The sequence below is a fragment of the Cryptotermes secundus genome, unplaced genomic scaffold (genome assembly GCF_002891405.2).
Source record: "Cryptotermes secundus unplaced genomic scaffold, Csec_1.0 scaffold682, whole genome shotgun sequence".
NCBI classification, from domain to species: domain Eukaryota; kingdom Metazoa; phylum Arthropoda; class Insecta; order Blattodea; family Kalotermitidae; genus Cryptotermes; species Cryptotermes secundus.
The window spans coordinates 692,698-705,513 of record NW_019730110.1 but is presented as its reverse complement, the minus strand read 5'-3'; the positions used below and the strand labels follow the sequence as shown (position 1 = coordinate 705,513).

General features: G+C 44.3%; 1 protein-coding gene across 8 annotated transcripts in view; it reads right to left on the bottom strand.

The window, feature by feature from the left end:
• LOC111866205 (collagen alpha-2(IV) chain) overlaps nt 1-12,816 on the bottom strand; it is a 65,811-nt gene that overhangs the window by 3,021 nt on the left and 49,974 nt on the right. For 6 of the 8 annotated variants that reach the window (XM_023854933.2, XM_023854939.2, XM_023854940.2 and 3 more), the window contains exons 5-9: nt 9,705-10,439; nt 8,013-9,041; nt 7,648-7,728; nt 5,231-5,653; nt 84-785 (exon numbers count right to left, since the gene is read on the bottom strand). In XM_023854933.2, the coding sequence (XP_023710701.1) occupies nt 84-785; nt 5,231-5,653; nt 7,648-7,728; nt 8,013-9,041; nt 9,705-10,439 (2,970 nt within the window). The remainder of the gene's footprint in view (nt 1-83; nt 786-5,230; nt 5,654-7,647; nt 7,729-8,012; nt 9,042-9,704; nt 10,440-12,816) is intronic. The other 2 variants (XM_023854937.2, XM_023854936.2) reach the window with 2 other exon arrangements.

Genomic DNA, 12,816 nt, shown 5'->3' with positions numbered 1-12,816 from the left:
TCCTGGTAGTCCGGGTTGACCTGGTTGCCCAGGGAGTACGGGTTGACCTGGTTGTCCTGGTTGCCCAGGTAGTGCGGGTTGACCTGGTTGTCCTGGTTGCCCTGGCAGACCGGGTTGACCAGGTTGTCCTGGCAATCCGGGTTGTGCAGGCTGTCCTGGTTGTCCTGGCAGTAAGGGTTGACCTGGTTGCCCAGGCAGTCCGGGTTGGCCTGGTTGTCCTGGTTGCCCTGGCAGTCCGGGTTGACCCGGTTGTCCTGGTTGGCCTGGCAGTCCGGGTTGCCCAGGCTGTCCTGGTTGTCCTGGCAGTACGGGTTGACCTGGTTGCCCTGGCAGTCCGGGTTGACCTGGTTGTCCTGGTTGCCCTGGCAGTCCGGGTTGACCTGGTTGTCCTGGTTTCCCTGGCAATCCGGATTGACCAGGTTGTCCTGGCAGTCCCGGTTGACCAGGCTGTCCTGGAATTCCCGGTTTAACAGGCTGTCCTGGTTGTCCTGGCAGTCCTGGCTGGCCAGGTTGACCTGGTTGTCCTGGCAGTCCCGGTTGACCAGGCTGTCCTGGTTGTCCTGGCAGTCCGGGCTGACCAGGCTGTCCTGGCAATCCGGGTTGACCTGGTTGTCCTGGTAGTCCGGGTTGACCAGGCTGTCCTGCTTGACCTGGCAGACCCGGTTGACCAGGTTTTCCTGGTTGTCCTGGCAGTCCTGGTTGACCAGGTTGACCTGGTTGTCCTGGTAGTCCCGGTTGACCAGGTTGTCCTTGTTGTCCTGGCAGTCCCGGTTGACCAGGGTAACCTTTGGAAAGACACGTCAGTTTTCAGAATATTGTAAATAGAATATTGGATGATCTGTCGTTCCTTGAAACAGGAGAACTGGCATATTTGTTTTCATTTATCGCCCTATTTCGTTACATCTCGTAGTGCAGGCATGTCCAACCCGTCGATGGCGGGACGATTTTTGGTCGTTCTCATAGGTTTATAAGAAAATTATACGTGAAAGGCATGCAAATTCACTTGTTGTATAATATGTATGACTATATCCAGATTTTGAAGGGAAAATACGTACTATTTTATAATTTTACCCAATTAATTTCACTGCTGGAATATATTCATAACATTTAGTGGCTTCACGGTTGTGTTCTTCCAGTAAAAGTAGCCTATATTAATTTTGAATCATTCACCATTCAGAGGTTCCTAAATGCGTTATTTGAAGTTACTGGTACATGTCTTCTTTAATTTATACTGAACAGTCCTGTTTATAACTGCCAGGCTTCTTAACTATTTACAATGTCCTTCATACACTGTATATATGTATATATATACAGTGTATGTAATTTCGTAAGCTCATAAGTACTGGAGAAGTAAAATTCGTTTTAATGAGCTGCAGACATTTAATTTTCTTTTGGGACCTATACCATTGTAAGCATAGAAACAAACTCCGTGGCTTATGGTCCACAAGCGAACTATACCGACCGAGTAACCACCGCTTGTCGGCGAAATTATTGCCAATTTTAGCGGATAGAGGGTATCGCGTGGTCAGCGCAACGGATCCCCAATGCCGTTAATCTCGGTTGTCTAGACTGGAGGTAAGCATTGACCAGTCCTGAAATAAAGGCGTCAAGCTCGGACGTGTAGGAGAGCTCAACACTGGAAAAGTGAAAGAGAGAAATGATTACTTTCGAATCTGAGAATTAAGATAGACTTAAAATTGTTTTGATTAAATTTTAGACCATCTGTCGTCTCCACTTTATACAAATGAATAATATTTTAATTAACATTCTGGATTAACCACGCAATATTATAAATTTACTCTCCGTGTTTCACGAAGGAGGAGAGTTATAAATGGAATATGAACATTAAGCCACGCTTTATAATTTCCAATACCTCCACAGGAGGTCTCCTCTGTGCCGAGACCGAAACAAAATGCAGGGTACAAAATTTCCATTATATTTAATTAACAAGCATTCAGTATTATCAGGAATTTTTACACATGCCTGGTTATGACGTACCTTGACTTTGGCTTCTTATTATTCTTTTCCATTCATGTGAAACATAAGGCTTATTTCCCAATGCAGCAGCTCGGATTCGATCCCAGATCATGCGGAGGTTTGTTGTGGACAAAGTGACATTGGGTTTGGCTTTCTCCGAGTATTTCGGTTTCCTTTGCTAATTCTAATCTCATCAACCTTATACCACTTCGCTGACAGCAACAGATGCATCCGGCGGTGTTGCGAGTCAGCAAAAAATCACGCATGCGCATGAAAGTCCCTTCTACCGTTACGCTCAGTTTCCCCACCCCTTTGGCCATTACTTACAGGGGCAAAAAAGAAAGTCAGATACTTTTTTGGACAACGGTGTATTCTTTAATTATCCTATCCCCGACGCCATATAATGTCGTCGCTGACCGCGTCGTTACGTAGCAAACAAACAAAATTAGTTTTTTTTATGGTGAAACGAACGAATTTATATCCATCATAAGTAGGAGTTAGGTGAATATAGAATTTAAATCTTAAAAAAATGGCGGCCCTTCCGGAGGTCTCCGAAACATAAAAAAAGCTAATTTTCTCGAAAAAACCTCTAACGATTGTAGTTACATTTCCGTAATTTATACAGAATATCTCTGTAAATTAAACTGAATAAAAGACACCGTCAGGGGAAGAAAGATACCTGCACTAGGGGCCCAAATTCGAAATACAAAATTTATCGAAAATACTTGGTCGATATTGAATAGATTTTGATCACCTGTACAGGCGACGGATACAGACATGTAAGGGTGGTTATTATACAGTAGTTTAAAGTTATAAATAATTCTATGAAATGTTCATTTCACGATGCTGGAAGCATTTGAAGTTAACATGAAGACTGACGCAACTCGTACATGTCATGTCTTGTATAATAAAAGCAACAATGATCTGCTGAACAACAATCGATTAAAGTTGTAGTATTTAGAGGTGACAGTCCTCCGACGCGGAGTAGGAGAAGTATTGGTAGTGGCGGGGAGAGCTGCAGCATGCCGACAAGTGTGGAGGGGAATGCAGTACAGGCGTTCTCAAAAGGAAATAACTTAAATAATACCTCATTGTGTTGCATAGTGTTGGTGGTTAAGTCTCGATATGTTCACACATCCGATAGTAAGTTTTACGTGCCGAGTGGCAGAGTATTATACACTATACACTATTATATACATGAAGAATTTATTTACATATTACACGGGTCTGTTCTAATGGAGCAACACCGGAAATGTCCGCTTAGATATCATCTCCACATGCCTGTCCTTCCTCGTCACCGCCAGATGAATCGGAGCTATCATCAGAACTGTATCGCTGTCACCACCAACATGGAAGACGAACTCCTGTCCTGTGTCCAAAAGGCCTTCCCGTGCCATTAATTGTTGCTCAATGTTCCTTACATTTTGGCACCTACGTTGTCATTGTTCTGCAGTTATGGAAGGCAATTTTTGGTCGGCCAATTTAATGACGTCATCCATCTTAAATGTGGTATTGTTTTGAGCAACCCAATTTTTTACGGTGGCCCATATTAACTCAGTTGGGTTGAGTTCTGGATGATACGGAGGGAGTCGTAAAATATTGTGATTGTGTTCTGCACAGATTCCATCTATTTTATAGGAAAGGTATTTCGGTTTGAGTGGTAGGATCATATTACGAGCTATGTCTGGATTCCGCAATGCTGAAAAATCAGTTTCATTGAAGATAATAGGTGGAAGGTGATATTTTAGTCAGGATATCAGAGAATCTCTTCTTGAATTTGGGTTAGGGGCTCTGTTTATTTGTACATTATGGTAAGGAGCATTATCAATGACATGGACAGAATTTGGGGGAAGGTTAGGAATAAGTCGGTCCTTTAACCATTTTTCATAATTGGTGTAGTTCATGTCACTGTGGTAGTCTCCTGTTTTTTGGTGGATTTGAAGCGGACATAGACATTAGGGATGAAACCTTGTTCTCCGCCTGCATGGATAACAATGAGCCATTGACCTTTGGACACAGGGGAAAATAATCCCTGGATGGATCCATCACTCCTTGCATATTGGATGGTGTGCCATGACTGAATATAGGTTTCATCCATGTAGCTGACTGGGCGGCCCTCTTCCTGCCGCAAATACTGAAGACGTTTGGCTCTGATATTATATCGTTCCACCGGTATCTGCCGATTATTTTTTGTTTTCTTCCAGCGGAACCCCAGTTTCAAAATAATGTTCTTTAATGTGGAGATGCAGCCCTGAAAATCTAACGTTTTCTTCAACTTTTCGTGAACTTTCTTCAGGGTAGGTCTCCGTTTTCCAACTATGTAGAAGTCATTAATTGTTTTTCGCACCACAGACTCGTTAAATTTGTCCAAAGTGGCTAGTGGAGATTTCATACGTATTTCTTTATGGGTTGTCGAAAAGGAAATGGAAACCCCAGATTTTATATCTTTTGTTTCTCTTATTCTTCTTCTGACACTACTTTCCGATACACCTGTTGCCTTTGCTACTTCCACACCTCTGTTCTTCACTGTAATTGTTGGCCCAGCCTCTTTCATATACTTATAGTATACATTACTAACAAATTCTCTTGATTGTGAGTGCAACACTTTTCCACTCAATTTACTTCGTGTAGGTGGCATGTTAAAGAGATAGAAAAAATGTGCAAATATAAATAAACAAAAAAGAAAGTCAACGAATAAGAATAAACAATGAAATAAAATATTAATAAATTAAATAGAGAATAATACACTCAAATACGACTCCAAGAGTAAAAACTGTTTAACTTGACTGTACAAGGAAGAATGCTTTTGACTGAACTCGAGACATCTGCTCGCATTGAATACAGACGAATGACTAATCACAACACCCCTCAACTTTCACGAATGGACCTGCCCATCCACTGCGCAGCTTTTCCTGGGCTGTCACTTCTAAATACTACAACTTTACTTTTCAAGGTAAAGTAGTCTATGTCAGTCATGTATGATAAATTATATCGGATATTTTCGCTCAATTTTTAATTTATAAAGATTTGTGAGTGCAGTCATTTCTTGCCTCTTCAATACATACACATTTCTGTATATATAGAACTGTTTTCTTCATTGACAGAAGAATTGGTAATATATATTCTGTGATATTTGGCAAAATTGTCGAGAGTTTGTGATGTGTAATTCTTACAAAACTTCCTACATTACTGTGTCTCAAGGTAACAATTCAGTAGTAGCAGCAGCATACATAACAAGAATTTCAGATCATACCTGGCTGTCCTGTTTGGCCTGGATATCCTGGTTGTCCCGGCTGTCCTGGCTGTCCAGTTTGGCCTGGATATCCTGGTTGACCTGGCTGTCCAATTTGGCCTGGATATCCTGGCTGTCCTGGCTGTCCAGGTTGACCTGGATATCCTGGTTGTCCAGGTTGACCCGGATATAGTGGTTGACCTGGCTGTCCTGGCTGTCCAGTTTGGCCTGGATATCCTGGTTGACCAGGTTGGCCTGGATATCCTGGTTGACCCGGCTGTCCTGGTTGCCCAGGTTTGCCCGGTTGTCCTGGCTGCCCTGGGTATCCTGCTTCTCCGGGTTTACCTGTGCTTCCAGGCAGCCCTGGCTGACCGGGTTGCCCTGGGTATCCCGAACTTCCTGGATATCCAGGGTATCCAGACCCACCCGGTTGCACTGGCTGTCCTGCGTTGAATGAAATTCAGTCATGGTTTTAGTACAAGAAAAATGTATTATCTTCTAGAAAAAGTCGAAACCCCAAAGCTCTAAATGCCATAAAGAAAAAAAGTTGATATTAACTCATATATAGTTTTTATCTATATCCTGAGAAATTGAACTGTGTAGTCTGGTAGAATTTTACCGAACTCTGCATGCTTACTTCTCAACCCTGAAAATGGAGGCGGTTTTCCACTTTGAAACTTTCTACCGATATATACAGGGTCAATTTCCAGATGATTATACTTCTTATAGTCGCTATGAGACCCTCAAATTCCGACTTCAATAGTCGCAGTAAAAATATTTTTATGATTATGATCTGTCTTTACAGTAAAAGTAAGTTTCATATGGTTTGCATGTTTTTATCAGTTATTGTGTCAAACAGAAACCTCAGAGAAGCTTACAGAAATCTCACGAGAAGTACAGAAATTAATGGGATCTTCAAATGGTGGCCTGATATGTGAAGAGGTTTCTCAGAAATGGAAAAAAATGAACGTAAGGAGAAAGGAAGGACGGTAATGAAAAGACAATGTGGAGCAGACTACGGGAATAGGATACAGCTGAGGATAAATAACAACGAAATACAGAATTCATGAAAACTGAGTTGCCTGGAAAATCGAACTAGGGCTGGAAGAAAATCCTTATATATTTTTGAAGAAGGAAAATTTGTCCCTGTGCGCAACTAATTAAGCACTACGCGTATGGGGAAACGGATGTATATATCCACACATTCTTTACCTAGGCACTAGTTGGAGGTGAGTGTCCAACTTCAAACCCTGACCACTTTATCCATGGGTACCCATTGGATTAGAAGCTGGGTGGGCACCAAAACTGCTCTGATGAGGAAAAGAGAAAATTCCTGTACTTATTTCGACTCGAACTCCGATTGTTCGGTCATCCAGCCCATATCCATTCGCTGTATTGACTGCGCTATCCCTGCTGCATTATTTTCAAGAAAATTAGGTTTTATATTAATCAGACTTTGTCACGTGACGATCCTGTCACGAAGCATCGAACACGCACTCAAGAGTATTAACCTGGGGACATAACCGAGTCAACCTGTCACTGGAGCACACAAATAAAGAGACGAGGTCGCCCAGGTGGGGGGGGGTTGCACGCAAGACTGACGACCTTGATCTATAAAAATATTGTTCCCAAGTCCGAAGAAGTGCAAACAGGATACTATCTAGAAGAATGTTCTAGGGAAGGCTGTGGTTCGCAAAGAGCTGTGCTGAAGGAATTGATGATTAGTCATAAAGTAAGTAAGTAAAGGTATTCCTGTAACAGGCTGTGGAGACCAATAGGGTTGTGAGACTTTGGGGTTCCCACATTTCCTAGACAATCGGCTCATAGATGGAGGCAAGGTTGTCAGCCTTACCCGCCGGCCGCTGTTTACCCCCCCAAGAACATTCCAAGAATATTCCTGGTACTCTTTTCTGTTAGAGGCAGAGTCAACCTCAAGTTTATTGATCGGCTGGAAGTAATAGGTAAACGGAAAAAATCCAATGACCTCATCGGGATTTGATCCCGCGACCTTCCGACTTGTAGCATAGTGCCTCAACAAACTACGCTACCGCGTCCCCCCCTCGCTAGGCAATGCCGTCTGTAACTCTTGTACCAGAAATAAAAGAAGATGAAGTTGTCTCTGTGCTTAAGTAGTTGAGCACTGCGCTATGAGAGTGGAGTTATAGCTCCACCTTTCTTGACCTCGGCACTAGATGAAAGTGAGTTGTCAGATTCACGCCTCTGTCGCTTTACCTCCGGGGAAAGAACCAATTGTACCTATTGGATAGGAAGTGAGGCGGTCCGCAGAGCCGGTCTGGAAGCTGTGGAGAAGTGGAAACATTTACACTGTCAGGAATAGAACCTGGGCCGTCCAGGCCTTTCCGTCGCTACACCGACTGAGATATCATAGCTCTATTATGTGGGGAATATAATTTAAAGCTTGATATAAAATAGTTTACCTGGATACCCTGGCGAGCCTGGTGATCCTGGAGTTCCTGGTGATCCAGGTGTTCCTGGAGTGCCTGCTGTTCCTGGTGTACCTGAGGATCATGGAAAATTTATAATGTTCAGTATTAGATTTTTATGGAATAGATTTCTTTCAGGAGCTTAGGGAATTTCCTTCTTGCCATGGCAAACAGTTTATTGACGCATAAAACCTGTCCAAAGTACTTGTAGTGGATTGCCTCTCATGTATTCGATCCATTGTCTTTCGAACCCAAGTTTGTTACTATTTAAGTATGATGTGCAAATCCTCCTTAATAATTTCTTTTGCTGTTTCTTAATTTAATTAAATATATCATAGAATATAGTAAAGAGAGACTACCTGGACTTCCTGGAGTAACAGGGTATCCTCCTGGATATCCGCTTGGGTATTCAGGACCTCCTGGTCCCCCGGGACCTCCCGGACCACCCGGGCCTCCTGGAGAACCTGGTCTAATTGGTTGTTCTCCTGGACCTGTTGGCCGTCCCGGTAGCCCTACTGGATATCCTCCTGGGTATACAGGGCCTCCTGGTCCCCCGGGACCTCCTGGACCTCCTGGGCTTCCCGGAGAACCTGGTGTGCCTGGTGAACCTGGTATTCCTGGTCTAATTGGTTGTCCTCCTGAACCTGTTGGTAGTCCCGGTTGCCCTACTGGATATCCTCCTGGGTATACAGGGCCTCCTGGTCCCCCGGGACCTCCTGGACCTCCTGGGCTTCCCGGAGAACCTGGTGTGCCTGGTGAACCTGGTATTCCTGGTCTAATTGGTTGTCCTCCTGGAGCTGTTGGCCGTCCCGGTTGCCCTACTGGATATCCTCCTGGATATGAAGGGCCTCCTGGTCCCCCAGGACCACCCGGACCACCTGGACCTCCCGGACCACCTGGACCTCCCGGAGAACCTGGTGTTCCTGGTAATCCTGGTCTAATTGGTTGCCCTCCTGGACCTGTTGGGAGTCCTGGTTGACCTACTGGGTATGCAGGGCCTCCTGGTCCCCCGGGACTTCCCGGGCCTCCTGGGCCTCCCGGAGAACCTGGTGTGCCTGGTGAACCTGGTATTCCTGGTCTAATTGGTTGTCCTCCTGCACCTGTTGGCCTTCCCGGTTGCCCTACTGGGTATGCTCCTGGGTATGCAGGGCCTCCTGGTCCTCCGGGACCTCCCGGGCCTCCTGGGCCTCCAGGAGAACCTGGTGTGCCTGGTGAACCTGGTATTCCTGGTCTAATTGGTTGTCCTCCTGCACCTGTTGGCCTTCCCGGTTGCCCTACTGGGTATCCTCCTGGGTAAGCAGGGCCTCCTGGTCCTCCGGGGCCTCCTGGACCACCTGGGCCTCCCGGAGAACCTGGTGTACCTGGTGTTCCTGGAGTGCCTGGAGTTCCTGAATGATGGAAAATAATATTGTATAATTAATACTAGGTTACGCATTTCAGTAGCGCTGGATAATAATTATATTTCTTCTGTAATGCAGATACAAGTATATTGTTTGCAATTTATGTGTAATATAATCCCCTCTGCTGTGATATAAATGTGAATCATAGATCACGTGAGTCATGTCCTCTTAAATCAACTTCTCTGAATCGTTCAGGGAGACATTGAATAGATGACAGAAGGGACCGACGCCTGTCCTGCTTAGCATCTTTAATAATTTCTCGGAACTGCAGGATTTCAGAACCCAAACGTCAGGTATTTTACAGGAATAAGAACTTTAACTGGCATTTAAAATTTAGTAATAAAATTACTGTAGTCGTCCTTGAAAAGGTGACAGTCCCTTAGGCATTCAAGAAATGCCCCCTCTGATATGTGATTTCTAAAAAGCCATTGTGTCTCTAAAATGTTCGTTTTGTTTAGCCATGGAGCTGATCTTGGTAGCAGGTTAAGTCTGGCATGTATAGGTAGGTGAAAGCAACACCACCTTGACGCAGCAGCAGTGGAAACACCTGTCACTGCAAGACCGTCGTTATCATTACAAATGAGTCTGCATCTGCGACGATCAATGCTTACAAATTTAATGCGTGGATTCTAGATGATAAAACGATCTTACCTGGTCTTCCTGGTAATCCCGGTCCTGTAGGATATCCGCCACTGCCTGGATAATTTCCGCTCCCTGGTGTTCCTGGATATCCACCTGATCCTGGCTGTCCGCCTGATCCTGGTTGTCCCCCTGCTCCTGGATATCCCCCTGATCCTGGCTGTCCGCCTGATCCAGGCTGTCCCCCTGCTCCTGGCTGTCCTCCTGATCCTGGCTGTCCGCCTGATCCTGGCTGTCCTCCTGATCCTGGTTGTCCCCCTGCTCCTGGATATCCTCCTGATCCTGGCTGTCCACCTGATCCTGGCTGTCCTCCTAATCCTGGTTGTCCCCCTGCTCCTGGATATCCTGATCCTGGCTGTCCCCCTGATCCTGGATATCCTCCAGATCCTGGCTGTCCCCCTACTCCTGGATATCCTCCAGGTCCTGGCTGTCCTCCTGATCCTGGATATCCTCCAGATCCTGGCTGTCCTCCTGATCCTGGCTGTCCCCCTACTCCTGGATATCCTCCAGGTCCTGGCTGTCCTCCTGATCCTGGATATCCTCCAGATCCTGGCTGTCCTCCTGATCCTGGCTGTCCCCCTACTCCTGGATATCCTCCAGGTCCTGGCTGTCCTCCTGATCCTGGATATCCTCCAGATCCTGGCTGTCCTCCTGATCCTGGCTGTCCACCTACTCCTGGATGTGCTCCAGAGCCAGGGTAACCTGGAGTACCTGGTGTTCCAGGAGTTCCTGGTGATCCCGGAGAACCTGCTCGACCAGGATATACTAAATTACACACAATTACTTTTATTAATAAGAATGTTGTGTGGAACTCGGGGTTCTCACACTGGTAGTTATAATGTCGTGTAATCTGTTGGAAGTTAACAGATGTTTCGGAGGAACATAAAGTCTCAGTTTTCAGGGTATAAAAATAAGCCGGGCAGAAACTAGCTTGAAGCAGATAGAAAGCAGGCGATATTTCCTAGAAGGCAGAATTCTCAATAAGAATACTACTGTTAGTAGGGCGGGTTCTGTGCTTTGTCCGTTTTATGTTTTGTAATGAATTCTACCGAAACATATCATTTACAAAAAACATATTCCTGCAGTTTTGACATATATATACAACCGCATCTACCGCTATGTCTCCCATATTGAAACTCTGAGACATATACGGTACAGTGTTTATACTTCCTCGAGCCTACAGTCGAAATAAACATTTCTGTACAAAAATGGGTCTGTAAGCGTGAGGTCTATTTTTACCGTCACGCACTTTAGGATTGCAATAGCAACGGACTGTCCATAGTTAATATGTTGCATGAATGTAAAGTATATATTAGTTTTCGAACGCATGAAAATTTTGTCTCATTTTATCATGTCTATTCTGTGAGTACTGATATTAGTTTGATGTGGATATGAGAGCTGTAAATACTATGCCAAGGAGATGGTGTACGATTGACTGTTTCTGTGTGTTATTCGTGGGAGATGGCGTGAATCGTCAACTTGGCCGTGCCAATCGATGGCATGTAAGAATGGAAAAGAATAGCAGAGAAAATTTCGGAAATTAAGGGTACGAAAACCTAAGAATCAAACAATGAGATTTCTAGTTGAATTCTCAAAAGATGTTAAGACTCCTAAGTAAATAAAAATTATTATATGTACATTGTATATTATACCCAAATGTCAGTACCTTAAATATGTGCGCAAGACACCAAAGAAAGGATTTTTCGATCAGTCTGTATGTACGACAGTAGAATCACATTGTTTACAAAAGGATTATGGTTAAAACATTATTCGTCCCAACACAACGAAACCGGGTGAAGATTGCAGTTATAGCATACATCCGGATTTCACACGCTTGCAACAACAGTCGGTGGTGAGGAGGTACTGGGTGAACTATACTTGAGACTTATGCAACCAAATATGCTCGCATGTACGTTGGGCCGCATCCATCCAAGGGGAGTCCACGCTGATGATGAGCTCCAAATGATACTGATACTGGGAGTCGCATTTGTTAAGGAATTAATTAAATTAACTTGTAGTGAAGCGAAAGCATGTTTCATTAACTGTGTGCTTCTAACAGGAAGGAAAGGTATAAAATGAATGTCCCTGTTCGTAATTAAGTAAGCTCTACGCCATGAAGGCGTATTGAGGAGTGAATGTATAGATCCATATGTACCCGATCTCGGAACTAGTTAGCGGTGAGTAATGAGCTTCACGTCCCGGACAGCTTTATCTCCGGTAACCATTGCGTAAGAGACTGGGTGGGCCCCAAAACCGGTCTTCACGACGTGAAGAGAAAAATCTTGCCCCTTCTGGGGCTCGGCCGATCAGTCTGTATCCAGTCTCAATACCGAGTGAGCTATCCCAGCTCCCTAATATGAAATATAGAAATCATATTTCTAACACTTCTAATTTGTTGTATTTTTAACGAAGTTTTTCAAAAGCTCAGCTTAGCTTCTTGAGTGTAAGGGAATGGAGAATTAGCAAAAAATCAATTGGTAAGAAAGTGTAAAATATCGAACCTGGTCTAATTTTAAACGTTATGTTGTAATTTCTTTGACGGACTGATGAAAATAACGACATATGTCAGTCATGATAATCGGTTTTCGGGCGAATATCTGAACACGGAACCCCAAGGTCACACGAAGCAGGACCACGACGCCTGTTGCTAGTCAGCATTATCACGTGTCTCTATTGATCCCTGGGTGCGTGACTTTTGCAAGAATTGCAATATTGCTGTCGCTCCAGTCTGAATGTGTAGCAGTAAGATGACAAGTGTCAGCCTAGTAGTGTGACTAAGCTGAAACAGGATTATATTTCGTGAGAGAAATTTGTCAAGAAATGAATAGCACAATCCCCTTGGTTGTAACGCCATGTAGTTCTGGGAAAGGCAATTAACGCCTATGTTCAGGTTAGAAGAAGCGAAGCAAGAAAACAAGAGACACACGAGACAAGCTGAACGTGTGTGGCTTGATTTCCACCCTGAATTTTGAGGTGACATGTTCCACCGAACTATGGTGCCTTATATTCCAGATGATCCTACACGTCACAGCTCCGCCTTGAGATCCACATATCTATCTATGTATTAACTTATGACATTCGCACTGAGACATTTGAATGCAAGTAAAATGTCTGTATGTTCTTT